The following is a 26,607-nucleotide window of genomic DNA, read 5'->3' on the forward strand; positions in this document are numbered from 1 at the left end:
ATGGAAGCACAGGGGGGAGGAAGAAGAGCTTAGAAATAGTCACTAAGATCAAGGACACCTTCCCCACCTCGGGGGCCTGTAGTATAAGAGCTGTGGCAAAGGAAATAGTTACCATCTGGGGGTTGCAGGAAAAGAAGCAGCACTATCTTCAGGGGAAACCAGGTTTCAGTTAGAACAAGTTGATGAGTAAAATAGATCATGAATTTAGGAAATTTGCTGATGGCTATGATTTCCAAGGGGCCCAGTGGAAGAGATTAAGGAATCTGGGTTGGGGGCGCTGGGAGCATTTAGGAGATGAGGTTATAAACAAACATGTATAAAGTGACTGAGGATGAGAGTCCAGGAAGTGATAGATGCTCTGGAGCCCATCTTGTGGCAACCGAAGTAAGCAAGAATAAAGGGCGTAAGGAAAAAGGATTATTGATGGCTCAAGGCAGATAGTGGTGTTGAAGTTATGAATATTGATAAAGAAAGGAAAGAAGAGGTTCTTACAAGGAACCCACAGACTTCTGAGACCCTCTTTATTTCCAGAGGCTCTCTGCCTTCATCCTCACCCCTGCTAGTGGAAGCATGAGGCAGAAAGGGGTAGGCTCCAGAACACTTAGAGCTCCCCTTCCTGATTCATGTGGCTATAAAGTGGAGGGGAATAATCTTTGTGGCCAGGAAGCCATGCAGATAATATACCTGCTCTATTGTCTCTTGCCATGTAACAAATTATTCCAAAACTCAGTGGCCTAAAATAGCATTTTCTATGAGTCAGGAATCCAAGTAGATGTAACTTGTTGATACCTCTATCTTGATCTCTCCAAAGCTGCAGTTAAAAGTATTAGCAGGGGCTCAAATCATTTTGAGGCTCATCTGGGGGGTGCGGAGGGGTGGTCCTCTTCCAAGTTCACTCAGGAAGTTGTTGGCAGGATTTGGTTACACACAGCTTACTGGGCTGAGGGCTTCAGTTCTTCATTAAAGGCCTCCCTTGGTTGCTTGCCACATGAGTCTCTCCATAAGGCAACTCCAACATGGCAGCTGGCTTCATTAGCAAGAGAGAGAATGCTAGCAACACAGAAGTCCGTCTTTTGTTATCCCATCACTTTTGCCTCATTCTGTTTATTAGAAGCAAGTCACAAGGTCCAGCCCACACTCAAAGGGAGGGTATTACACAAGGGTATGAATACCAGGAGGCAGCCATCATTGAGATCCATGTCAGAAAGCTGCCCATCCCTGAACCAACCGCTGATAACAAGGGGATTAGAACTGGCTCAGACCAGTCAGGTTCTCCCCATCCCTGGAGCTGGAGTCAAGTCCCCAAATCACAAGGCTATCACATAATTGTGGGGAGGAGCAGAGGATAGAATAAATGTTGGGAGGACAGAGAGTTCACTGTAACCACTGACCAATATTCATACCTTTATTCTTCTGACTCTGGAACTATTGTTCTTCCTGCCATATAGTGCTGCCTCCTTATGTCTTGCCATTGCCCTCTAGATCAAGCCCAGACTCCTTATTTCAGCATATAATGGCCTTCACACTCCAACGCCAATTTATCTTTTCAGCCTCATTTCTCACCGTTCACTCTCATTTATTCTAAGCCAGTGGTTCATCAAGCTGGCTCAGGACCCCTTTGATACTCTTAAAAGTTATTGAGGGCCCCAAAGAGTTTTTGATATAGCTATTGATATTTACTTAATTAGAAATAAAAACAAAATTTTGAGATACTAATTTCCTTTAAAATAATAAACCCATTACTTAGTATAAATAACACATTTTTGTGAAAAGTGCATTTTCCCCAAAATTTTTTGAGAAAAATGGCACGGTTTTACGTTTTTAAAAATCTCTTTAATGTCTGCTTTAATAGAAGACATCAGGCAGGATTCTCATATCTGCTTCTGGATTCAGTCTGTTGTGATGTTATTCTGGTTGAAGTATAGGAAGAAAATGTGGTCTTACATAGACATGTAGTTGAGAAGTGGAGTTATGCGTATTTTAATAGTCTTTTCATATCATTATGTGTATTCTCTGATATTACACCAATTCTGTAAGTAGTAATTTCTCAGAGGTTAGTTGCACTGTGGAATCTGAACCCTTTGTATTGTTTGGTTAAAATCCATTGGACTGTCTGGCACTTTGAATAGCTTTCACACATTTGGAAAATCTTTGTTCCCTGAGTTATTCAAGTTTTCCAAATATTTCATTATGAAATCTTTTTAGTCACATTTTAAATATCACTGCCTGTCTTGTCAGAAGAATCTACGTTTTGGGAAGCTGTTGGTTATGGAGGATTTAAGTTTTCTAGAATTCTAATTTTCACTTAAAAGCTCAGATTTTATCATTGGCGACAAATACTGCCATTTTCCTTGAAATAACAGGCTTATTTCATTTATTTTTGACAAAGTGCCAAATGCCCAAGTCTGAATAACCATAGTTTATCTGTCATCATTTTTTGCAGTAAAACTGGTGCTCCATAAAATGATCCTATGGAAAAAAAAAAAAAATGATCCTATGACTTCACCTGCCTCATAACTTCTGCTTACTATGTTCTGGGTGTCCTTCAGCTTCACTGCCACCCTACAGCCTTTCCGATGTGCCTCATATTCAAATGACTCAAGAGAGAATCTGATTGGATTAGCCAGCCATTATCCAGTATAGAAGTGGTGTGGCGCTGAGCATGGCAACCAGCGTGTTAAGGAACAAATTCTGGCTGCTTACGTGGAGGAGACTTCTAGTCTAGCAAATACTCAGAACAGTGTGTCCAGGACATTCACCATTATGAATTAACAAGATATATTTTCACAGACAGGCGCACAGAGTGTGATTATGGTATGAGAAGTTAAAAAAATTAGATTTATAATTTGGTTTTATAAGTACTCATTTGATAGCACCTTGTTTAAAGACCCCGCCCCCCAAAAAGCATGTCCTTAAAGTTATAGTCACATTTTGCTACCACTTGCACTTTGTTTGGAGCACTAATAATATTCTGAGGCTGCCATAAGACCATCTGTTCCAAATATACTCTTCAACATGGATTGAGTAGTTGTTACTATGAATTTTCTACCAATGTAAACATAGAAGGTATTGCCTTTCACATTAATATTAATAAAAAGACATTGTTACAAAGAATTTTCTTTGGTTGATTAACAATTTTTCATTGTTTTAATGGGTGTCTTCCTCCTTCACAAGGGAGGAAAATCCTCTAAAGTCTGTGAGTATAATCTTATTTCTAGTGTTTTTCTTTGTTAGGAGTCACGAGGCACTGAATCTTCCAAGTTCACAGATTTTAAATGTAATTTTTATTTAAGATTAGCTTTCTCATTTTGGTAGGAACAAAGAAGGCTAAGAAATGTACTTCTGCCATCTTGAGTGGATGGTAGGTTTAGTAACTTTTCCTATTTGAAGGTTCTGGAATTATTTGTATATTGTATTCTGTACGGTACAGGATAGATTTTGGCTGCATAAGTGAAAACATACCCATATACCCATGAGTGAGCACATGTATGCTTACAAACAAGTTCATTCACTCAGTGAAGTAAAGAGCTGAAGCAGGCTGTTTTTAGAAAAAATATTGGGGGCCCGAGTTCCCTCTTTCATTCATCTCATGAGAACATTACTAAGGGGTTTAATGTATTTGGGATAATGATGAAGAAAACAAAAATAGCATCCCTGTGGGGAAATGTAACCTGATAAAATTTAAAGTGGGACCAAAATTGAAACATAATTCTTTTAGGAAACGGAAATATTTTATCTTTGTCACATGGATGTAATCTAAATTTTAACAGAAATCTAGGCTTCCGTTCTTTTTGTACATCTTGATTTTATTAACTTTTGTATTCTTTGAGCCATATGTCACAAGTAATTAAGTTGTAAATATTATACAGAATAATCTGCATACTCTTCAAATACTTTTTTTTTTTTTTTTTTTTGCGGTACGCGGGCCCCTCACTGTTGTGGCCTCTCCCGTTGCGGAGCACAGGCTCCGGACGCGCAGGCTCAGCGGCCATGGCTCACAGGCCCAGCCGCTCCGCGGCATGTGGGATCCTCCCGGACCGGGGCACAAACCCGTGTCCCCTGCATCGGCAGGCGGACTCTCAACCACTGCGCCACCAGGGAAGCCCCCCCTTTTTTTTTTTTCTTAATGGAACACTAAAAATGCCCTAGTCGTTCCTTTAGCTTTTTGCACTAATAGGTATAAAGCAGAGCCTCAGGGGCTGTTCTTGCTAAGTATTGTTAATGCTGCAGTGCAGGTTGGAATCTCAGAAAACCCAGTTATATACTATAAAGGTGTGGATAGCTTTTATTCTTAATATCCAAAATCATCTAAAGGCTTGTTTTCTTTCTTTTTTTTCAGACCTAACTACCATAATGAATGCTGCATATTAAGAAAACCACAAGAAGGTTATACGTTTGGTTGTCTAATATTCTTGGATTTGATATGAACCAACACATAGTCCTTGTTGTCATTGACAGAACCCCAGTTTGTATGTACATTATTCACATTCCTCTCTGTTGTGTTTGGGGGAAAAAAGACATTTGAGCCTTTTTTAAGGTTATTGATTTAATTTCATGTTATTTGGTTGCATGAAGTTGCCCTTAACCACTAAGGATTATCCAGATTTTTGCACAAGCTTATACAAGTCTAGGATCCTTTATCAAGGCAGTTATGTTCATCAGTCTCCTGCCTTTACTCCACCATCACCAAACACTCAGTTAAATATAAATTAGCATTTTTTTAAATGACCACTCAACATAATGCTTAAGGGATTTCCTCTCTGTGACAGAACCCAGGAACCAATTCCTAGATACACCATGTTGGCATATTGAAGATAAACTTAAAATTGTTCTTCAGTTTTGAGGCCATGTGTAAAGTTTAATCATATTGTAAAATATCTATTCCGTATTAGAAATAGCTAGTTGACAGCTTATACTTCTCAAAACTCATGTTGTTAACGTACACAAACTCAGTTTCTATATGTGAAGTTAGTGAGTCTTTTGTGTTACTCCAAAATAAAGGCAATGATTTATTTTTTCCCAATCTCAATACAATTTGAGCTAATCACTCAAGCTGGATTCTTTACATTTTAAAGCTGGAATCAGCAGTAGCCCTATGGGAAGTAAGACAAAGCATTGACTTTTAAATATAGACTTTTAAAATGATCTGTTGTTTTCTTTTGGAACTAGAATTAGAATAGTTAATACTCATCCACAAACCATTATTATGTGTACATTATTGTTGCAATTGTGATAATAGAAAATTTTATTTATTTTTATGCCAGCTTATATTGTGAGAACACATTTAGTCAGTTTGGGTTTTATCAGTCCTGTTATGCTTGTCCTTGGAACATCTTTCGCGTATTCGAGGTTTGTAGTTGAAAAGTTTACTGTAAAAAAAAAATCAAAAACAAAAAAGTGTATTGTTTTTACAGAATAAATTTATTGGAATGTGTACTGGGAGTAAGGTTTGAGGTTGTAAACAACTAAGTTAGTGTAATTTGGCTTCATATATGTAATGTGAGGTATTAATGTAATTCATATATTAAAGCAAAAATTGTTAACAGCAAGTTGACAATAGAATCAAGTGCAGGTGAGGGTTTTCTTTTTTTTTTTTAACACTCTATGGGTTTTAGGGTTTTTTTAAACAGTGTGGGGAGGGAGAGGAACTGGCTACATGATTGCTTGCACGTCTAAGATACTTACCAGTTCAGTGGACCCTAAATTCACACACTTGACATTATCCATGCATTGATTTGGACCCCATTTTCTTTTGGTTTTCTTATTTTGGTGAAGAGCTTGTAAATAACATGAAGGAAAAACATGAGTGGCCCTAAAAGCTTAGGGCCATTGATGACGATGATGGTAGTGGTGGTGGTGGTGGTGATGATGGCAGCTGAGGACATGAAAGCGCCACTTACCACTCCCGGGCTCTGAGGCGGCGGCTGGATTTTTGGTTTGTTTCTCTTACTTAGCAAATATTGATTTTCCTCTATTTATACTCACTCACATTTCCAAATATGAAAAGTTCATTAAAAGACAGTAGGAATGCCAGTCCACTTCTTTTTCCTTAAAAGGTACTTTTTAATTTTGAATATTTTAATTTAAAAGTAATGAAATTTAATTAATTCATGAAAAGTCCTCTTCATTGCTCACACTACAACATGAGAATGTAGATGACATTTTGAACTGGAAATATAGCTGACAGATTTTTAAAACAAAAGGCGTAAAGACTACAGAACTTTTTCTGAAAAAAATATACAAAATGTTTCAAATTTAGTAAGATTTGTCTTCATAAAAGACCAAAAATAATTTATTAAAAATATACACAGAAATACAATAGAAACATTTCCAGTCACCAATAAAATAAGGTTAATGATAAGTTATAGATCCCTCCTTAGCTATTTAGACTCACAGAAAAATTTCAGTAAAAGCAATTTTTAAACAGCAGTAAATAATATACTTTCCTTGGGAAAACATTTTTCAAACAACATTTTTAAATATTCTGATAATTTGTCTTTTATATTGAGGTTGATAATGAAACATATAGATCTTATATGCAAAAATATTTCTCCATCTGTATTTGCTACTTTGAAATTTTTAATATGCATAGACCATTTTCACTTTTGAACAGTTTCCTTTTCATGCTCACTATTATAGGAGCTAAATTGTAATTTTTCACTTATATTTAAAGTGTGCAAACAGAATATTGAGATAGGTGGTCAAGTTTATTCACAAATAACTTGAAATATATTTCTTTAAACAAGCTTTCTGAATAACTTCAATTTTCCTTCAAAAAAAGAAAATTTATCCACATAATTCCTATGATAGCTCACATATACAGTACGGAGCAAGAATTTATGTATTCTTAAATGTTCCTGTATGGGAAGAGAGTGGAATGGGACCAAATATTGGTACCAAAATAACAAAAGTCAGTAATCTAGAGAGAAATAACATAAAATAATGCTTTATTCAACTTTTTCATCTGCCTTTGTTTTTATGAAGAACTCTGGTTTGTAGATACAGCGATAGGCCAAGAGCTGAGGAAGAACTCCATATGCTATGTTTAATGCTAAAAAAAGGATTTTCGCTTCTTCAGGGACTCTGTAGACATAAGCAGTTCTAGCATGAAGAGAAGCACCGATGTGAGAAAACTGAGCCTGTTGCATTAAAAAAAGGAGGGGGGGTGGTAAGCATGAATTTTGTGTTTAGTTGGATGCACGATGAGTTCTGAATGGTTCATTCAGACCATGCTCCTGTGCCCTCAAAACCAGGACTTTCAAACAATCCATAGTCTTCAATATTTCATTGAATTTAGGGCTATTCTTGACTTAACTGTTCAAATAAAGTAAACCTTTAGCACGTCTTTATCAGGCTAGCTGTTTTTTAACGCATCTAGTGCCCCCATACCAAACAGTAGTGGCTCAATTTGACAAAAAATCTGAATAAAATCTGCTTTTTCCTGATTTACCTTCTGGAGATATCCTATATAGGAACTCAGTTGTGGCTCACAAAATGTGTTCCAATAAAAATGAAGCAAGTACAGAGTTTAGACAGCTTAAAATATTTTTAGCCTAACTATTTAAAGAGAAGGACTGAGAGAGGGCCTCAGCTTCATTTATCAGTTCTTTCACCTACTCCTTGGAGCAAGAGCTCAAAGCCTTTCATTATGCATTTGTTTATTTATTCACATATTTGTTTTTTTATGCAACTTAAAAAATACTAAGGGTTGTTTTGTAAGATAAGGGTGGGCGTAGGGATTTGGTTGCTCTTTATAAAATGGCAAATATACATGCAGGCAACCTTTTCAAATCAAATTATTTAGAAGTATGGCTTGTCAGCATAATCCGAGTTTACAAAACAGAAAGGCAAGAGCTTCCCATTTGTACTTAGATTACTTGTTGAGAACATACATTCAGAATGTGCCAGTTGGTCTTTTTTGATACTTTTCGTAAGCACAGGGGAATCTATTAGAAAAGGCTTCTGTGAAAGTATTTCCTCAGGATCCTTGTATCATTACAGAATGCAGTCCTGGAGTCTGCATTTCATATCTTACTGAAATGCAAGATATACACAAAGGATTGGGAATCTAAATGTAGTAAGTGGTGACTTAGTTCATCAGGATCAAAGTGAAAAGACAGAAGATACTATAATCTAAAGAAGGCACAGAAGTAACAAGAATGAAAACTAAATAATTTGCTTTAAATACATATGAGTTATCTTACATTTCCTTCCATATGAAATCAGTTTATTCTGCTAAGTGGTTAACACAGATAAAAGTGTTACTTAGCACTTGACTTTACTATGATGAGCAAAGGACAAGTTTTCATAAGCAGTATGTATACAGATTGTATCAGTGACAGATTTTAACAGGTTACATTTTTGCAAGTTACTGATACATTCTGGGGGCCTCTGGTAGTTTTGCTGCTTTCTGGAGATAGAAATTAAATTAGTGTGGTGTGTTGCCAAGGACCCAGGGACCAACGCCAATGCCAACGCAGGAATCGTCTGTCTGCATTGTGATCTGTGAGGCACTGAGAGGGCTCTGCCCTCAAACACACCTCCCCCGGGGCACATGCCCAAACAGAACCCAGCAAACGTTAAATATTTCATCTCTGGGCTATGAAGACAAAACACCTTCAGAGTAAAGGGCATTTGAGAGGCTGCCCTGAGGAGCTGCTCTTGTGGACATTCTAGGAACACTGAACAGGAACTTGGCCCCCATCACTATTTTCTTCTAGGGCCTATTTTGAATAACAGTATTTTTCTGAATATTGTAACTAAATTTTTTCTTCTGGACTAGAGGCCAGATTTGAACCATGGTTTTAAGAAATGTGCATTTGTTGTCTATCTTTATAGACACTTATACACATCTCAAAAATCACCAAATTTGGGGAAATGCGGACCATAGTTTGAGAGAATAATATGAGCAATCATGCCTACTTGCATAGGGAACCTGCTAAAACGTCTGATTTCGTAGGCTTTTTTGCTGCACTAACCGGTGCAGTTAATACCTCATTTTCACAAACAGCAAACTCATGGCAACATTAAAAAATGATCATGTCCTTAGATTAGATTGTAAGCCCACCGGGCAGGTACTGTGTCTGATGTTTTGTGTGGCACCTATCACATTGTTAGAGCTCAATAAACGTTCAACAGTAATGGTCTTGTGACTGTCAAAATACAAAAAAGCTTCTACAAAGCATTTCTCTATTTTTATACCTATTTTAATAGGCCTTTTGCTTCAAAATTGTTTAACAAGGGGCAAAGATGATTGCATTTCTAATCAAAAGAGGTATGTAATTGAGAGAAAGAGCCTGAGGCCAATTTTCTGCAGTTCCTGTACTGCTCATGGTTCTAATGGGTGTATTTATAGTGGCCTCACCTCTAGCTGAGTGAGCAATCCAACCATAGCTTCCTCCCAAGACATATGGTGTCCAGTTTCCAGGGTGCTGAAGTTTCAGAAAACCCTCAGTCTCACTTGAGAAGGGTTCCCTTCCCAAGCACATAGCTGCTAAGGGGCTGCACCGTGTCTCCTGGGTGATTTTCCCACCAGCACATGAGACCTCCTTATGACAGGGCCGAAGAGCTCAGCCTGAGCACTGTGCTAGTAGGATCTGGTGGCTTGGTGACCTCAGTGCTGCTGAACTGACACATGGCCAAGATTACATGTTCAAGTTATGGGTCCCAGAAATTTCTCCAAAATTCAGTGATGTGAGGTTGAGCCCCTAATAATTTTTCTTCTACTTCATTCTAAATCATTTTTCACCTTAAATTTAGTTAAGAGATTTACTTTGGGTTTTTTTTTTTTTTTAAGAATGGATTGTTGGGATGGAAAATGAGGCAATAAAGTCAAAGAAAAAGGTTAAATTTTAATAGCTGTGTTTTCCTATAGAGACAGCCTGGAAAGAATTTGACTAAAAATCACAATCTTGGTTCCAGAAAGGAGAATTGAAAGAGTTTTGTGTGTCCACATAAATATTATAGGCAAAAACTAATGTGAACATTGGGACAGTAGCCAGGTTATTTGGCTGATACAGTATAAACAGCTAATCTAGAACCGTGTTACCGTTTCTTAGGGTTTTCTGAGCGCCATAGTCTTGTGGTTAAGAACACTGAATCTGGAACCAGATAGACAGCGTCAAATCCCAGCTTCACCGAAAACCAGCAATATGACCTTGTGTTAGGTATGTAACTACCTCTGGCTCCTCACCTGAAAAGCAGGAGTCCACCTCATAGGATTGTTATACAGGTTCAATGAGTTGATCTTTGTCAAGTGCTTAGGACAGTGCCAAGCACATGGAGCTCTTCCACAGACAGATACAAAACCCAAGTGAAATACTTGCTCATGATCTGGCACTCTACTTGCTTGAAAACCGGGGCCCTTTGTTTTTAGATTCCCTTGCTGATCTTTTGACAATTTCAAGACTGTCTCCACCAAAGGATAACAAGCATGTAAAAAGACATTAAACCCAAGCTCTAGTTTTAATACTAAAAAAGATGTTTAGTGATGAATCACATCAGAAGCAAATGATTAAAATGAGATTTGCTTTAGTATCCCATGTTCTTCCTAAACCTTTACTTTCAGGTTTTCTTAAAGGCTTCCATAAAGGAAAAAACTTAATAAAACTTGTCCCCCAGTAGAGTCAACTCTTGACAACCAAATTATCCACAGATGAGCCTCCAGACCCTTTTGTGAGAAAGTATGTGGCACCTGCATAGCCAGGGGGTGGGAGAGTCTGAGGCAGCAGGTGGGAAGGGGCACTGGCATTGCCTGACTGAAGTGGAACTGCTCCTGCTTCCATGGCTGCGAGCTGTTAATTGGATGGCATGGCAGGCTCCCTGCCAAACCCGCTGTGAATCTGTCCCAGAGCTTTCTTCCAGTTTCTCTGATTTTTAGGTAATTATACACAACACACAGCTACAGATTAATGTATCTTCTGAGCAACATAAGGCATTTCTCCTCCGAACTCTTACTGGGAAGCTTCTAACAACAACATTAACAAAAGCAACAAAGAGGCCCACAGCTTATAATGTGCCAGGCACTGCTCTACGCCCTTTACACATATTACCTCATAAAATCCTTAACAGCAGCTCTATGAGAAAGGTACTGTTATTATTTTTACTTTATAGAAGAGGAAACGGGATCAAAGAGGCGAGTGACCAAGGTCACTGAAGTGATCCGTGAATGAGATTCGAACCAGTCTGCCTCCAGAGCTCATGGTCTTAACCATATTAACTATATCTTTTCTTTTAATTTTAGCAGAGAAAAATTCTTCAATTGATTAAAAAATGCTAATAAGTAACTCTAAACAGCCTGTAATACTTTTCAAATTAGACTTGAAACTTTAATTTTATATGAAAAGACCCTTGGGTTAAAGTCCCCAGTGGAACTCCGGTGTAAAATGTGTCCTGGTTTTATTGCATTTTAGTTCACCTTTTGATTTATCTTTTGATTTCTGAAGGCAGCAGGTTTGGCAGATTCCTAAATGGTCTGAAATGAGGGACCTAATAACTACTAACCATGTTTTCCATTGACTTGTACTGGTCTAGAAGTTTTTCAAGGATTTTTTTCTTATTGTTAAGTCACAGGTTCTTGGGAGTTCACTAGATCTTACAATAAAAGCAGATTTTGGTAAAGTTAGTGGGATCATGAATACATAAAGCTTCTAAATTAGGAATGGCAGTTTTAGCAAGCTCGGGGTGCTAATCAAGGTAATGGAGAGCTTCTATGATGAATGTGTCCGATATCCTCTCAAGATGAGAATTCATTTCGTGAGCAAGTATTCGCTAAGCAGAAAACAAATCACACAACTGGAATTCAGCATTCTCATCATATGCACTGTTTCGTTGCAGTATGATCTGTAACTTTTCCTCAGGCTGAACACTCTGAATAGGTAGATATTAAAGCCCAGCTAAGAGTTACGGGAATGTCAGACACATAATTCTTAGATTGCACCATTCTTCTGTTGGGTTGGGAGAAACATCCTTCTGACATTGATAGAATCTAGTTGACAGCCTCAGGCTACCTTTGCAAATTGGGCAGTGATGGATGAGATCAGAGATTTCTTCAAGGCCTGGCGTACGACTGAAACTGCCACTGCTGCTGCCAGCCGCTCTGCCATCCACACTGCCTTTCCCAGAACCTCCTGGCTGGAGTCACAGGTGCCTGTCTGCAAGCTTAGCCTCACTAGCAGGTACAGGGTAGGGTTCATCTTACTGTTACAGATTTAAGGACCCATTCGCCCCCAAGCTCTGACCATCCTAAGCCTCCTGACTCTGCTGACCCTGTGCACATGGCTAGGCCCTGGCCTAGGTCTTCCTGCCTAGTTCTCAAGTTGTCTCCTGAGACTTGACCAGGTCCAACACTTGGCCTCACTCTTGCCAGCCTCCTAGCTGATGACACTCGGTGTTCCTGCATCAGGGCCTGGTGCAGGGCAGACCAAGGTACACGGCATGCAGAGGAAGCTGGATTGTGCAGGCAGAGCACACGGGTAATGAGTAGATGTTGAACCCTGAACAATCTAATCAAGGGGCTGGTAAGAGTGGGGCGAGTGGGAGGCCCTCTGTACCCTCTAACCAGGGCACACTCCAACATCTAAACGCTTCCGCAGTCTTTTCAAGTCTATTCAGCCAGTAAAGCCCACAGCTCAGGTGTCATTGCCTCCCACTCCCAGAAGGTCCTCTAACTCCTACACGCCACGTACAAAGTCTTACTCTGCTGTAGGATTCTGGAGCATAGTTAGTTGTTTGCATGAGGAGAGGGATAACACAACAGAGAAGAATATGGGCTTTGGAGTCAGATGGGGTTTTATATCCCTCTTCTAGTAACTTTGTGACCTTAGGCAAGTAACTACCCTGGGTCTCGGCCTGCTTATCTTTAAGTGAGGCTTTTGAAACACTTGCAGAGATGATGCTATGTGCTCACACAGTTTCTTCTGAGGCAGACAGGAAGACCACATGTATCAGCCTCCTCTGCAGTTGGGTCGGTGCCAGGCCTGACTTTTGAAAATATCCCACATGATCTTTGCACAAGCAATAAATAAAACTTTATTTTTAACCACTGGGTATTTGCTACTCCAGCAGAGCACACAGCCTGTCTTTACACAAATAGGTAAGTAAAACACTTAGCATGGCTTGCCTTGCATGAAGTAAGGTAATGAGAGCTCAGACTATCGTAGTGGCAGTGGAGCTGTAAAAAAGTGGTGGATTTGCAAATTACTCTGGCGAGAGAACTAACCCGACCTAGTGATGGGCTACATGTAGACGGTAAGGGAATAGGAAGTGTAAAGAACTACTCCACATTTTTGACTTGAGCTGCTGGATGCCAGGAAGGGCTATTTTCAGAGATGGGGAGATGAAAGAGAAGTTGTGGGGCGGATCAGGAGTCCTATTTTAGACATTAAATCTGAGATGTCAGTAAGACACCCAAGTGAAAAGAAGGAGTTCAGAATTAAATATAAGAGTCTGGGAACAGTCTGAGCTAAAGATGGGAAATGAAAAGTCATCACCTTATAGTTGGTATTGAAAGATATGGAAATAAAGACCCACACCAAGGCCTGAGAAATAAGGTATTCAGAGGTCTGCTGAGGGTATATACTAGTTCTCTTTCCTTATGTCCTTCAAGGAAAGGACAGGAACCATTACTTCTTCTGAATACTGCATCAACTTTTTTTGATATTTATATTCTAAGTCTATAGTTAAGAAGTACCTCAGACTGCAAAGATTGAGCCCAGTCTATTAACCCATAAATGCTGTTACTGGTTTTAAACCCTGTAAATTCTAGTGTGTCTTTTTGCCATCATAATTATACCATAAGTATAATTAACTGTATATGCCTAGAGTTCCTGGATGAACCTCATTTTTATGCCTGCTTAAAAAGAGCGAGACAAAAAAAAGAGCGGGACAGATAATGATTTTAAAAGATGAGTTCACTTCGGTTTTCTAATTTACAGTAAGAAAAGAACAAAATAATTTTCTTCCTTGTTCATAAGATCAATTTGTTTTGATAGGTTGTTATCTTATAAAAATATGCTTTGAATGATAATTCCATAGATAATTTCATTCCCAGTTCAATGAAGTAAGCATTCACTGAACATCTACTGTAGGCCAGAGGCTTGGCTAAGTAGCAGAGGGGAGGAATGGGATGACAGGCCCAGCTTCCCAGGAGCAGAACTTTTTAAAAACCAGTTTCCCTGGTCCTGTGTAGCATAATATAGTGAACTTCTGAAATCTTAAATTCAGATAGACATCTTAATGATAACAGCTCTCAATTCTCTTTTAGTAGCTGTGGTGTTCAGAGACTGGGAAACAGCAGTGCCGCTTGCTGGGTATGTGACCTTGAACAAATCATTTAACCTTGCTGGGCCTCAGTTTCCTCATCTGTATAACTGAATGGCGCACCTACCAGATTAAGAGATTTAAATAATGCAGAAATGTCTTCCAAAGAACTGTAAAGCAAAGGGCACAACATATCTAATAACTGTTTCCAACCCTAAAACACAGAGCAGAGATATTTTTTAGACACTCAACAATGACAGCCACATCCCCAGTAAACTTTCTTAACAGCATATTCTTAGTACCTGAGCTAGACCTCCAGCATGTATCAGTGTTACGTCAGGCATCCAGGAGCATCCAGGAACCACCAAGCCATAGAGCGCCATCACAAAGTAAGGGACGGAATAGAACAGATATGCCAGCATCTACATTGAACAGAGGAATAACGTCATCAGTAAATTAATAGTTAATCTGGCCTTACGAAAAGCACAACATTTTCATCAATTAACATTTTCACCTTAGAAAACGTTAACTCCTATTTCCTACATGGTATCACATTTTCCCATTCTTAAAAAAAAAAAGAAAATTAATTTTAGAAAAATCTTAGGCTTCATAACTACTTGACCTGGATTTTAGCATAAGCAGCAGGATCCTTTAGGTAGGGCTCTTGAAATTGCGTATATAATCGGCAGAGCTCAGCTGGGCAATCCAAAGCAATCTACAAACAAAAATGAATGCATTATAAAGATACAGTCACATCTGGTTCTTATGTTTGCTGATAAGGCTAAACGTGCCAGGTTTCGTCACAACCTGCTTTCTGTTTAACAAAAGCTATTTTAGAAGCTCATCAGTAAAAAAGGAAAGAAAATATTCTACAGATTTACTCTGAAGAGATTAAGCAGAGGTTAATAGTGGAGAAGGAAATGGAAACTAATGCCCTGTTCTTGGGATCTTCCGAGTATTCAGTTTAAATGTCTAGGTTTGGCTAACCAAAGCACAGCTTGCTTTAGATTATCAGTTTCACTTTTCCTGGGAATAACTCACCAACTATTCCCGGCAGGAAGAAAAGTACATTTCTATGCCAAATTCATCTTAACTGTGCTTTGCAAGATTCAAAAAATAGCATCCTCCTATCTCCAGCGCCTCACAGAGTAAATGGCCTTTGGGGGCAGTAAAGGATAAGGATTTGAAAGTGAGGTCCTCTCTGAAGCCACCTCCTATATCCACTTTGAAAGAGGGCAGAGCAGATTTAGTCACGGCAGAGTGGACTTTAGGCCACAGAACAGACGAAGTGTCTCTCTGGCACATTACTGAGTCACCTCCCTCAGGTACCATTCCTTGTGTCCTTAGCCATAAATGCTGTCCCACCTAAATAACATGAACACGTCAGTGGCAGAGTTGGTAAAAATGGGCCCCAACCTAAAAGCCCCACCTACCAAAGGGTACACACTCGCCCATGCACACGTTTTTCTCATGTGCACAGGGGAGTGGAGATGGCTATGCAAGAAAACAGTTGGGGCTCATTTTTATTGTTGCTGGTTTTGTTCTTTTGACTTTAGGAATTACAGCAAACTAAACAAAGAATGGTTTCAGTGCTCTGTGGTCTGAGCAAAGCCTATGGCCCTGCTTTCTCCTTTACTTCCCTTCCCCATGCCACTCCTACTAGCCAACTCTGCTCCAGGAAGTTTCTGATGATCCAAAGAGGGAGACAGCTCTTAAGACTACTCACCCTGACCCAGCTAGCCGCCCCAAAACAATGAATCAGCTGCATCAGTTTACACTTGCCACTCTTGCCCCCCAACTGCTGTGCAATGCCAGCAGCCTTAGAACAGTGATTGTCATTAAAGCTGAATATAATTACCCGTATAATTCTGGCTGCTCAAATTTATTGCTACTGAGAATAAACCATGAAACTGGGATATTGTGAAGGATCCTTGATCAATAAAAATAGTAAGAGCAATCACTTACTGAGCGCTTATTAGGTATAAGGCCCTCTGCAAGTGTTCGATGTGCCTTATCATTTAATCTTCAAACAGTACTGTAAGGTAGGTACTGTTACTTTACACAGGAAGAAACTGAGGATCAAAGAGGTTAAGTGATTTTTCCAAGGCCACACAGCTAGTAAATGGCCAGGAGTCTAACACTGTACTCTGGTACCCCTTCCTCAATCCCATCTCCCTACCCCTGAGAACACATGCATGCTCTGTGCCACAGTTTGACTAGTCTTAAGTTACCACCCTTACCAAAGATACTTAAATCAGAAACATCAAAGGAACCAAAAGAATGAGACTAATGGCTAATTTTTCAGGTACAGAGCTTGATCCAAGGACCTGAAGGAGGTGGTACGGAGCAGCCCAGAAGGGACCTACCCCTTTGGGAGGAGAGGTCTGGGGTGAGGGTAGGAGAGTCAGGAAGCAGGTCCAGGCCTCCAGGCTCTAATGGGAGGTATGTTTTGTTAGTGCACTAGGAAATCTGATTAAAAATATACTTTATGTTATTATGATCTCTTATGCTTACCAAGCCTCTAAACAGGCAAAATCCAGTTGCCAGAAGGAGACACACAACCAACATTAAATCACATGGTCTTCTCAGCAGATCTTTCGCTTGGATTTCTTGAATGACCTAAAGTAGAGGTGGTAACTAATGAGCAGGCCCAAGGTGCCAAAGAATAATCTGAGATCTACTGAAACACAGATACAATGATGATGGGTGATAAGAGAATGTTGAAGATTCAAAACCACTAGCCATGCAACAGGAAAATAATTTCACCCCTCAAGTCTCAGTTCCTCATCTGTGAAATGAGACTGGGCCAGGTGATCTCAAAGGGCCCTTCTGGCTCTATGAGGCCATATTTTTTTTTGAAAAAGCATTTTATGATTATAAATGTAAAATATACTCATTTTTTAAAAATAAACCATTAACCCATCATACTTCTATTAACAGTTGTTATATTTTCCAGTCACATATATATAGTTATATATATATATATATATATATATCCACACACACATTGTACTACATATGTATGTATGATATATAATCTACATTTATTTTTTCACAAAATTAGGACTTAATGTATAAACAATTTTGCATTTGTTCTCTTGCCTCTCACTATCTACCTATCAGTACTTTACCACATTATTAAAAATTCTTCTAAAACAACATCACATGGAAGCGCCATATCTCTGATTATTGGACATTTAGGCATTTTCACTGTTACACTTAATGCGATGATGAGCAACTTTGTACATAAATCTTTGACAGCATCTCTGATGATTTTCTTAGGATAGTGCCCTAGAAGCAGAATTACTAGATTAAAAAGTTAGATTTGTTAAGGTTGATAACACTGCCAGGTGGCTTTGCAGAGCGATTCTGAATTTATGTTCCTACCAGCACTGTATGACAATGCCTATTTCTCCCCAGCCATCACTGTGTTTTAACAGTTTTTTAAATGAACAGTCTATGTGTTTTACAACATGAACGGAATGGTGTTGATACACTGACATGGAGCCGAGTGAGGACCAAGGCTATGGTTACTGTTCGCTTATTTTTTAACAACCACCTCATTCCTCAAGAGGGTGTAAGGGAGTACCAGTTGTCAATGTGCCAAGCTGAGTTTACATAGCATGTGTCTAAATGTTTACAAATGAAGTGTCTGTAAATTAAAATGTATTTTAATGAATTCTATTGTAAGTCTTTTTGTAAAATGAAGAATTGTGTTCTGATTATCTCTAGTAACTCATATTTTCATATATCAATTTTGCTTAAAGGATCTTGCTTAAGGATCTAATACCTATGAAAGGAAGAGAAACTTAGAAAAATGTCACTAGCTTAGAAATGAAGACCTTAACAGAGTACCTGCCCGGCCAGTATTGTTTCACCTTGACCACCTCGGCTGTGAATGGAAGGGAGGTGTCTCAGAAGACGTCCTGTAGCCAGTCTCCATGTGCCTGGATCTCTTGGTAAATCAGACCCTATGTCTGTGTGTGCTACCTGGAACAGCAGTATATCTCCAGCCTCCTTTGGGGCAGTAGTGCATAGATATCTCTGAAGGAGGTACCCAGGTGCTCAGACTCCAGGCTGTTAACAGCCCCAGACAAACCTCACGCTCCACACACTAATGCGGAATCTCATGGGAAGAGCCAGTGTAACCTCTGGCACAGGAAGTTCCAAAAAGCATGGCCTGGCCAATCAAAGCAGATCTATTCACGCAGAAACAGACCATTCTGGCCACCATAACTAAGGTGTGAACCAATGCTGCAGAATCAGCACAGTCACACTGATTGAATGCTCCAAAGGCTCCATCCCTGGAGGCATGGTTCAATCCAGTATCCAGTGGACATGAGTAAGCCCTGTGAGTCTGAGAACAGGTTACATTTAACTTAATAAAATCACCTTTGAGGGATAATTATAATTTTCTGATGGCTGATTATAGATTCTGAAACCAGCCCAGACAGGAAGACAAGTATATGGTATGCTTAAGAAAAAAGCAGGGCAAATGCGTGTTCCATACTTCCCTATTTAAAAGAGAGAAAAAAAGAGAAAGTCAAAAGTATATCCAAACACAACATGTAGAACACCTCCCCGTCTCAAGTCATCTAAAATTTTGATATAGGCCAGACAGTATTTTTAATGAGACCAAAAACAGGTCAATTTTAAATTATTAGGTGTTTATTAACAGGCATGCCCTATCTACAGCACTTTAAAAATAGACAATATAATATCCTGATTTCTTGCATGCATAAATAACTCTTCTACATTAGCTTTCAAGAATCTTAATTATCAAGTACATTTATCAAGTTCCCATAGTGTGTCAAGAGTTATATATAATACAAAGAGTTGTAGGAAATATTTTCACACTGAATGTAGCCACAAACACAATACTTACCCCACTAGATCCTTCTAAAAGTCAGGAAACACTGATATTAGATAGTCTAATTGTTCAGTGTACACTTCTGAAAACTGCCCAAAAGCATTTCTTAGAAGGTGAGATGGAAGGGAAAAGGAGTAATTCTGCAAAACAGCCATTTTGGTATACTTGGAATTTCTTGGTTCTGTTACAACCAAAATAGCTTCCCTATTTAAAAACAATTCCTATTGTTTCAGAAAAGGAAAGTGAACTTTAAGATAAAGTTTCTTACCTACAATGTTTCCTGGCACAAAAACAACAATGCTCATAATAATAGATCCGACCCAATATAGGCCAATGGTTCTATAACTTTCCCTGTAATGAAAAAAATCCTGACTTAACACATTTGTCTTAGAATACTATTAGTATAAGATGCTCCACAATATTATCTTTGTTCTAACTAGTAAAGTACATGAGCCAAAATGTACTGAATCAAGAGTAATAAATCAAATACAAGGAACCCTGGTGATCAAACTGCATTTCCATATGTGATATGCTATAGAACCCTCTTTGTGTCCTTTTGAATAGGAAATTATGCTTGCTACACTGGTCTGTTAAACCATACCATGGTCATCACTATCAAAGGAGTACTGCATTTCACTATTACTTATGAAACTCACAGCATGAAAGTAAAAAGAAGGTTCACAGAAAATTGGATCCATATTTTAAACCATTATGAGTAGGATGTTAAGTGGACTTTCCCTGGTGTCACAGGATTTTGGCCAAAGCCCCAGAGATAAGTATAATAAGTGATACCTACCCCATGTTCTGAAGGAGCTGCTAGACACATACCCCTAATCTTAATAGGCGATGTTGGCAAAAAGTGTTTGCAACTGATAACTGACAGTCACCTCCATAAGGGGCCATGAGAAATTCAAAAAGAGATCCTCTGATGGGAAAGAGAAGTGGAGAATACTGTGTGCTTCCTGCCCTGCCCTACCCCCCAAGCCACATGCATCAGATCCCAAGAGGCCCGTTCACAGTGACTGGGATTGTCAGCAGGGGGACAGACCAGAATCTTCCTCCCCAACTGGATGCTAAGTGAACCATAGAAACACTGGCCCCCTCCTGACAGCAAGCAGAGCCTGAGCCTTCTCAGAAATACCTGATGTGTTCTCTGGAGCTTGGGAACATTCATGAAGAGATGGGCGGGGGGGGCCTAGAAAAGTCCAGAAATTAGTTGGAACTGTCCTTGAGTGGATGACTGAGGGCATGGGAGGGGCACAGGACAGTTGGTCAAGCTGAATTTCAACCTGGTGTGGGGCAAAATGCACGGCTTTCTCTAACCTGGAGCCAAGGGGAGGCCTGGGAAGGTAGCTGGGCTTGAGCCATCTTTTAAGGATCCCCACCCCAAAGGGCGTGGCCCCAGCAGAAAGAAGCTGTGGGTGTACCACCATGGGCAGGAGAGTCACACAAATTCAGTCTGAGAGAGCATTGCTCATTTCAGGGATCAGTGTAATGCAGAGGTTCCTTCCTGTGGTAGGGGTCTCCAAGAACCCACACATGTGCCCCACAAGACACAGCCAGCACATCATAACAGAGGCTACCAATTCCCAGAAAACAGCAATTGTCGTGTTAGACTCTGCCCCTCTTCCTTTAACCCCATGTACATACACACATGCTCCCAGAGGAGCCAGCCGCAGAGCAAGCTGAGAAGGAATCAAGGGACAGACCACGCACCCCAGCCTCAAAGCAGGCCGCTAAGCTTCAGGGGTAAGCCTGAACTGGAGGGAAAGAGAGCTCTGAACTGATAGGAGTTTGAAGTTTTGAATTACTATGTGCTGGGCTTTAATTTCTGAAAATGAGACTGCTCTTATAACAGAACATAATCAGAAAGTTAAGGGGTCTGCCCGAGCTGTCCATCATGGCAGAGGAGAGATCCAAAGGCATATGTTCGAAAGGCAGTGACACAAGGAAAAACAAAGCCATGTCTAACTTGTCTCCATAGACCCTAGATTCATGTCCATGTGTACCTGCCTGTGTCTGTGCCTCTATACATCCATTTTCCTTACCTACCCGCCTATCGATTGCTAAGGTGACAAAGGCACACCCACCAGGCGAACTGACTTACTCCCAGGCTATGGCTGCCACCATCACCAGATACATCAGATAATGAGCAGAGCCATCCCAGTAGCAGATCATGTGCCCATAGGCCGTGTTCAGATACGGTTCACCCTAAGGAAAGCATTAAACAGAAGTCCACTTTAAATATGACTCAGACACTTCAACACAGAACACCAGACCTGTATTGAAAGTAAAATAAAGCAGCAGAACATCTTCGTCTGCTAAAATGAAACTATTCTTAATCCCATACAATTACACAATTGGTAGAAACATGAAAATATACATTTACCCTGGAGCCGCCAGAACTAGGGTCTGCCACAGGGAGTGGAATTAAGAGAATGCCTGGCCTATGCTAGGTCAACACAGGTGTGCACAGTGATGCAAAACTGATGGCGTTACAGGCAGTCCTGGCCGCATGACGAACTCACTGAGGCCAAGTCTAATCTGTGACTAAAGGTGTTTGGCTCTGGGCAGAAGGGGTGGCCAGGGAAGACCCTGCTGACCAGGGCCACTGGCTGACCTTCAAAATTCATACTGACCCAGAGGCTTGCTGGGATGAGTGTGAGGAAGGCACACCTTTCCCCCGCTTCTGTCCCCAATGCAGGCACAGACCGGCAGGCACTATACTCAGAGCTTCACACCCAACCCCTCGTTCAACCTTCCCAACACCACTATGGGATAGACACGACTGACTCCATTTTACAGATGAGCAAACAGAGGTTGGAAGAGGTTACCTGACCTGCCTAAGGTCACACAGCTAATTACTAGCAGAAACTATACTACCAAGAAGAGCTATACTTCTGAGAAATTTTTAATTTTATAAACACAGATTATATGATGAACGACATTTCCCTTTCCCAGGTGCTTATGTTTCCAGGTGGCTACTGTAAAATCACTGTCAAACCTGCCTAGGTTTTTAGTGTCATTCTGGCTCCAACTCACTTTCCTTTCTTCTTTCTCCCACATTTGTGATCTCCTGCCTTGTTTCAGATGTTTTCCTAAGATGCCTTAAATCCTTTCTACAACAAGGAACACAGCAGATCAACCAGCCCATCAGTCAACCAACCAAGCAGGGGATTCTCTGAAGCTCTGCACTCCCCTGGGGCAAAGACTGCTCTCTGTCATCTTGCCTCAAAAATCAAATCAAGTGAAAATCACAGAGGTGGAGGAAACAACGTGAGTCATACTTCAGTACCCATGCCTGGCCCACATCTTTTCTCTCTGACATGCTTTGATTGGATAATATTATCCAAGTTCATGGTTTTAATCATTGATGCGTACACACCTGGCTCTCACGGCCAGTGCTGACCTCTCCTGGTGGCTTGATGGGTATCTTCAACTGTCTGGTCCGTGGGCCCTTCAAACTCACCTTACCTCCTTTAACTCATTGGCTTCCCCCTTCAACCAAGCCCCACCTGGCCTCTCTATTTTTATGGCAACACCATTCAACTTACCCAGGTCAAAACCACAGGGTCGTTGTTCATTCCTTGTTCTCTTATGCAGTCTGTTGGCAAGTCCTATCAATTTTACCTCTATAATGTCACCCCAGGCAACCCTCCCTCTCGTCATGGCCTAGTTCAAGACCTCAGTGCCCCTCACTGGACCTTTCCCACATGGTCTTCCTACCTCTCTCCTCTCCTTCCGATTCACCTCACCACTGCCCTGGCTCTTGACATGTCACTCTTCTGCTCAAAAACCTGCCAAAGCTGCTGGTGGCTGCAACACCAAGCCCCACCTCCTCTTATCTGGCAGCCGGGTCCCTGAGCCTGGCCCTGCAGACCCTCCCACAGTTACACCCCAGCCCCCCATCTCATACCCTGTCTCACCACCCTCACCAGCTCAACCTCCAGGCCCTCTTGGCAGCTGCCTCCTTCCTGAAACCTCCCCGCTCTGGGCTCAGTGGCCCTGCACTCTCCAGGCTTTCCTTCTGCCTCTTCGCCTGTCCCCTCACAGTCCACTTCAGAGGCTCCTGATCTTCTGGCCACGGTCTCCAAAGTTCCACCCTCGGCCCTCTCCTCTCTACCCTCTCCTTTCCTCTCAGACCTTCAGGTACCAACTATACTCTGATGGTCCTTGTTCTCCTCCCCGAGCTCAACAGCTGCAAAGCCCTGCCAGCTGGGACACCTGCCAGGATGTTCCTTACCCACCTCAAACCCCACACGTCCCCAGATGAACTCAGCATCATCCCTGCACACGTGCGCCCCAGGCTGGCAGTGGGGAGACATATGCTGTTTCTCCTCTCTAAGCCTCCTTTTTTTTTTTTTCTTTTTTGGCTGTGCCGTGCAGCTTGTGGGATCTTAGCTCCCCGACCAGGGCTGGAACCCACGCCCCCTGCAGTGGAAGTGCAGTCCTAACCACTGTACCGCCAGGGAAGTCCCTTCTCTCTAAGCCTTTGCCCACACTGTCTCTTCTCCTTGGCATGCCCTCCACCCCCTAGTCTATCTGGAAAACGTTTATCATCCACTGCCACTGCCATTTTTAAAGAAGCCGAGGGCAGCGTCACCAACTCGCTGAGGCTCCCCCGAGTGCTCCCAGAGTCAGTTCTTCCTCAGCGCACACTGTGCCTGGCGTGAGCCTCCGTCTCTGCGCCTAGGACCATGCCATCTCACTGCCACATTAGCTCCTGGAGGGAGAAAGCAGGTCTTGTGACCCCCACAGTCTGCTCACCGAACATCTGTGGAACTGCATTTCCCCTTTTGTCCTTCTCCGGTTGAATAACACCAGCGTTCTTCCAAAAGCAGGAATCAGGATGGCACCTCAGCCCTTACTCTCCCCATTGCCCCCAACTCATCCCCGAGACCTACTCATTCCAGCCGCCCAAGTTCTCTGAAGTCCGTCCGTCCTTCTCTACTGTCCATGCTTGGCCTCCGTCTGGGCCATCTTCATGCCCTTGCTGGCCCTGCAAAAGCCTCCTGACTGGTGTCCCAGCTTATGACATCGACCCTTCCCGTCAAGCCCATCCTTCTCAGAGCTGACTGCACTGTTCGCTGACTTAACATCTTCCCTCACATGCGGGACAAAATCCAAACTCCCTTAGCTTGCACACAAAGCTCCCCATTGTTTGAAACACAGATGAAGACTACACTTCAGCTCTGCTCCTTATTTCCTGTGTGACCTTAAGTACATTACTTAACCTCTCTGGGGCTGGATTCATCACACCATAAAATAAGGAAAAAGGACTAGCTCTGTCAGGTGCCAGGTAGGTCTATCATGCTGTGATGGGGGGAGGAGTGCATGTTCATCCCCACAATCAAATGGCTTTATTAACTGCCTCAGTGTTTGGGGCTTTATACATTTAAGACTGACCTGGGCTTTCTTAGAGAGTAGTGTATTAATAACAGTAGATACACAGATACTGGATTCATTTAAAGTAACCTCATTTATATTAAATACAAGTAAAGGGGAAAGGTGGTGGGTTGGGTGTGAGGAAGGAGCTGTAAGACCGAACGCCGAGGAGAACTGCCTCCCATGACCCAGTCCTAACTTTCTGCTTCATCTTCCACGTGACTAAGTGTCCTGTGTCTATGGCAGCAAATGAAATACCGTGTGTCATCCCTGCTTACACTAAACGAAAGGACTTCCATCTCGAGCAATGCTGTTGGGGTCGCAGACCCTTTAGTTCGAGGCTCGTACTCACTACCGACCCCGTACCTCTCTCAAGTAGTATGTCATGAAGCCATCAATGATCCCATCCTGTTCCAGTCCTATGATGAGGTTCACCACGCTGGTAAATCCAAAAACTGCATACACTAGAGCAAAGAAAGCAGGAGTTCAAAAAGCCGTAGCTCAGGGGACGTTGCCTAAGAGCCTGGCGTTCACCAGTAATGATTTATTTTCATGTTTTCCAGAAGATACTGTGGACGTTGTCAATATGGACTAAAAGAACGTACCTCCTGTGCATGCAGCTGGATCTCTGCCCGTGTTGTGGAGCTGGGAGAGGACACCCCCCGACCCAGGGAGTAGCGAGTGACAAAGTCACCCACTGACTGTCCCAGAGGATTCTACCAGCCTGCCCCACCCATCCTCCACTTCCTACACGTGGCTGCCAGGGCCACATCTGCATCCCACCTGGGTAGCGGGAACAAAACCATTAACCAGTGGCCAAGGAAGCACAGAGGTGACCCCCAGGTTTAAAACATGGACTCAAAAGAGATCATTCATCTCAATGGTTACCAAGCAGTCTGCCTCACAGTGTGTCCAACGCACTTGCTTTATCCCACACTGGAGATCCGAAAGACAGACAGCGGCTGACGTGCAAGTGACAGTGGCTTTAAGAAGAAAGGCCAGTGATTTTTTTAAAAAATGGATACGAGATGGAACCGATGAATGTTAAAGAAGGAAAGCCGTAGCATCTTAGAGAATCTCACTAAGGTTGTGAGAATCTCCTCAACGGGCTGAAAACTACCAGCAACAAACAGCTTAGGAATAATACTTTTTAAACAGTGAGTGGTCAAATTTAGTGTGTGGCAGTTTGTCAATAAAGCTGCACGTTCAAGTTGTAACAAATCGGTGTCAAACTATGTGATGGGCCTGGATGGTAGAAAAATCTGATGATGAGTATCCAAACAGCTGTGAAAAAAGAAACGGAGAGGAGAGAGGGGAAGGTTAACTCACAGAGAAGGGAAGCTGGCCTTGCCCTGAGTCTGCGTTTACATCTTCCCCAGAAGGAGCAGAAGGCCCACGCGTGCCCGGCCCTGGAGACCCTGCCTCCCCGGGCCTCTGTGCAGGCCTCTGGTCCAGATCCCACTGACAGCGATGAGCCATCAGGTGATCAGCCACTGCGTGTCTCCCAGGAGAGGAAGCCTTCAGCACATGCTCATTCGGCTATTCTACCAACAATCGCCGATGCCAACAGGAGTGTCAGACGCTGGGTCAGAGATGGCAAGGACATTCTCTGCCCTCCAGTCTGGCCCTGTGGCTGCAGTGACAGACATGAGGACAGAGGGCTGAGGGGGTAGGAGCAAGGGTCCTCCACCCTGAGGAGTTGGGAGAGACATGAGCGCAGCTAAGCGTGGGCTCCACGGAGTGTGGAGGGGGTCGGGGGAAGACGGCAGCAGGAGACCAGTCTGCAGAGGGGGGCAGAGGCCAGATCAAAGGCAGGTGGAGTGGGGCCTTGAACTCAGACAGGCCCAGCTCATCTCCTGACCGGCTGTCAGGTCTTAGGTAAGTTACATCATTTCTCTAAGCTTCAGCATTTTTTACATGCAAGTTGGGAGAAATTGTGCGGGTCAGTGCTGTCTCACTAACTGTGACCTTGACCACGTTTCTTAGCACCCTCTGAGCCAGATTCTTCATCTGTGCAGGGAGGACGTTTGTTGTGAGGATTAAATAAAATGATACTGCTAATGCGGTCAGAGTCACACCAGGCACACCACAGG

At 41.9% G+C, this 26,607-nt stretch overlaps 2 protein-coding genes across 7 annotated transcripts in view; one reads left to right on the forward strand and one right to left on the reverse strand.

The window, feature by feature from the left end:
* The window catches only part of HDGFL3 (HDGF like 3), a 74,892-nt gene extending 69,458 nt beyond the window's left edge, over positions 1-5,434 (forward strand). Inside the window, exon 6 of the mRNA XM_029236965.1 lies at positions 4,340-5,434. Within this exon, the coding sequence (XP_029092798.1) occupies positions 4,340-4,345 (6 nt within the window). The 3' untranslated portion in view covers positions 4,346-5,434. The remainder of the gene's footprint in view (positions 1-4,339) is intronic.
* Positions 1-26,607, reverse strand: part of TM6SF1 (transmembrane 6 superfamily member 1) — a 39,420-nt gene that overhangs the window by 7,055 nt on the left and 5,758 nt on the right. The window contains exons 3-10 of one of the 6 annotated variants that reach the window (XM_029236961.1): positions 24,881-24,978; positions 21,237-21,340; positions 19,398-19,480; positions 18,652-18,773; positions 16,774-16,878; positions 14,882-14,974; positions 14,562-14,681; positions 5,261-5,369 (exon numbers count right to left, since the gene is read on the reverse strand). In XM_029236961.1, the coding sequence (XP_029092794.1) occupies positions 5,367-5,369; positions 14,562-14,681; positions 14,882-14,974; positions 16,774-16,878; positions 18,652-18,773; positions 19,398-19,480; positions 21,237-21,340; positions 24,881-24,978 (728 nt within the window). In that variant the 3' untranslated portion in view covers positions 5,261-5,366. Of the gene's footprint in view, positions 1-5,260; positions 5,370-5,880; positions 7,140-14,561; positions 14,682-14,881; positions 14,975-16,773; positions 16,879-18,651; positions 18,774-19,397; positions 19,481-21,236; positions 21,341-24,880; positions 24,979-26,607 lie in introns of those variants that run through there. The other 5 variants (XM_029236959.1, XM_029236960.1, XM_029236962.1 and 2 more) reach the window with 5 other exon arrangements.

The sequence above is a fragment of the Monodon monoceros genome, unplaced genomic scaffold, assembly GCF_005190385.1.
Source record: "Monodon monoceros isolate NGI ecotype Baffin Bay Population unplaced genomic scaffold, NGI_Narwhal_1 Super_Scaffold_21, whole genome shotgun sequence".
Taxonomy (NCBI): domain Eukaryota; kingdom Metazoa; phylum Chordata; class Mammalia; order Artiodactyla; family Monodontidae; genus Monodon; species Monodon monoceros.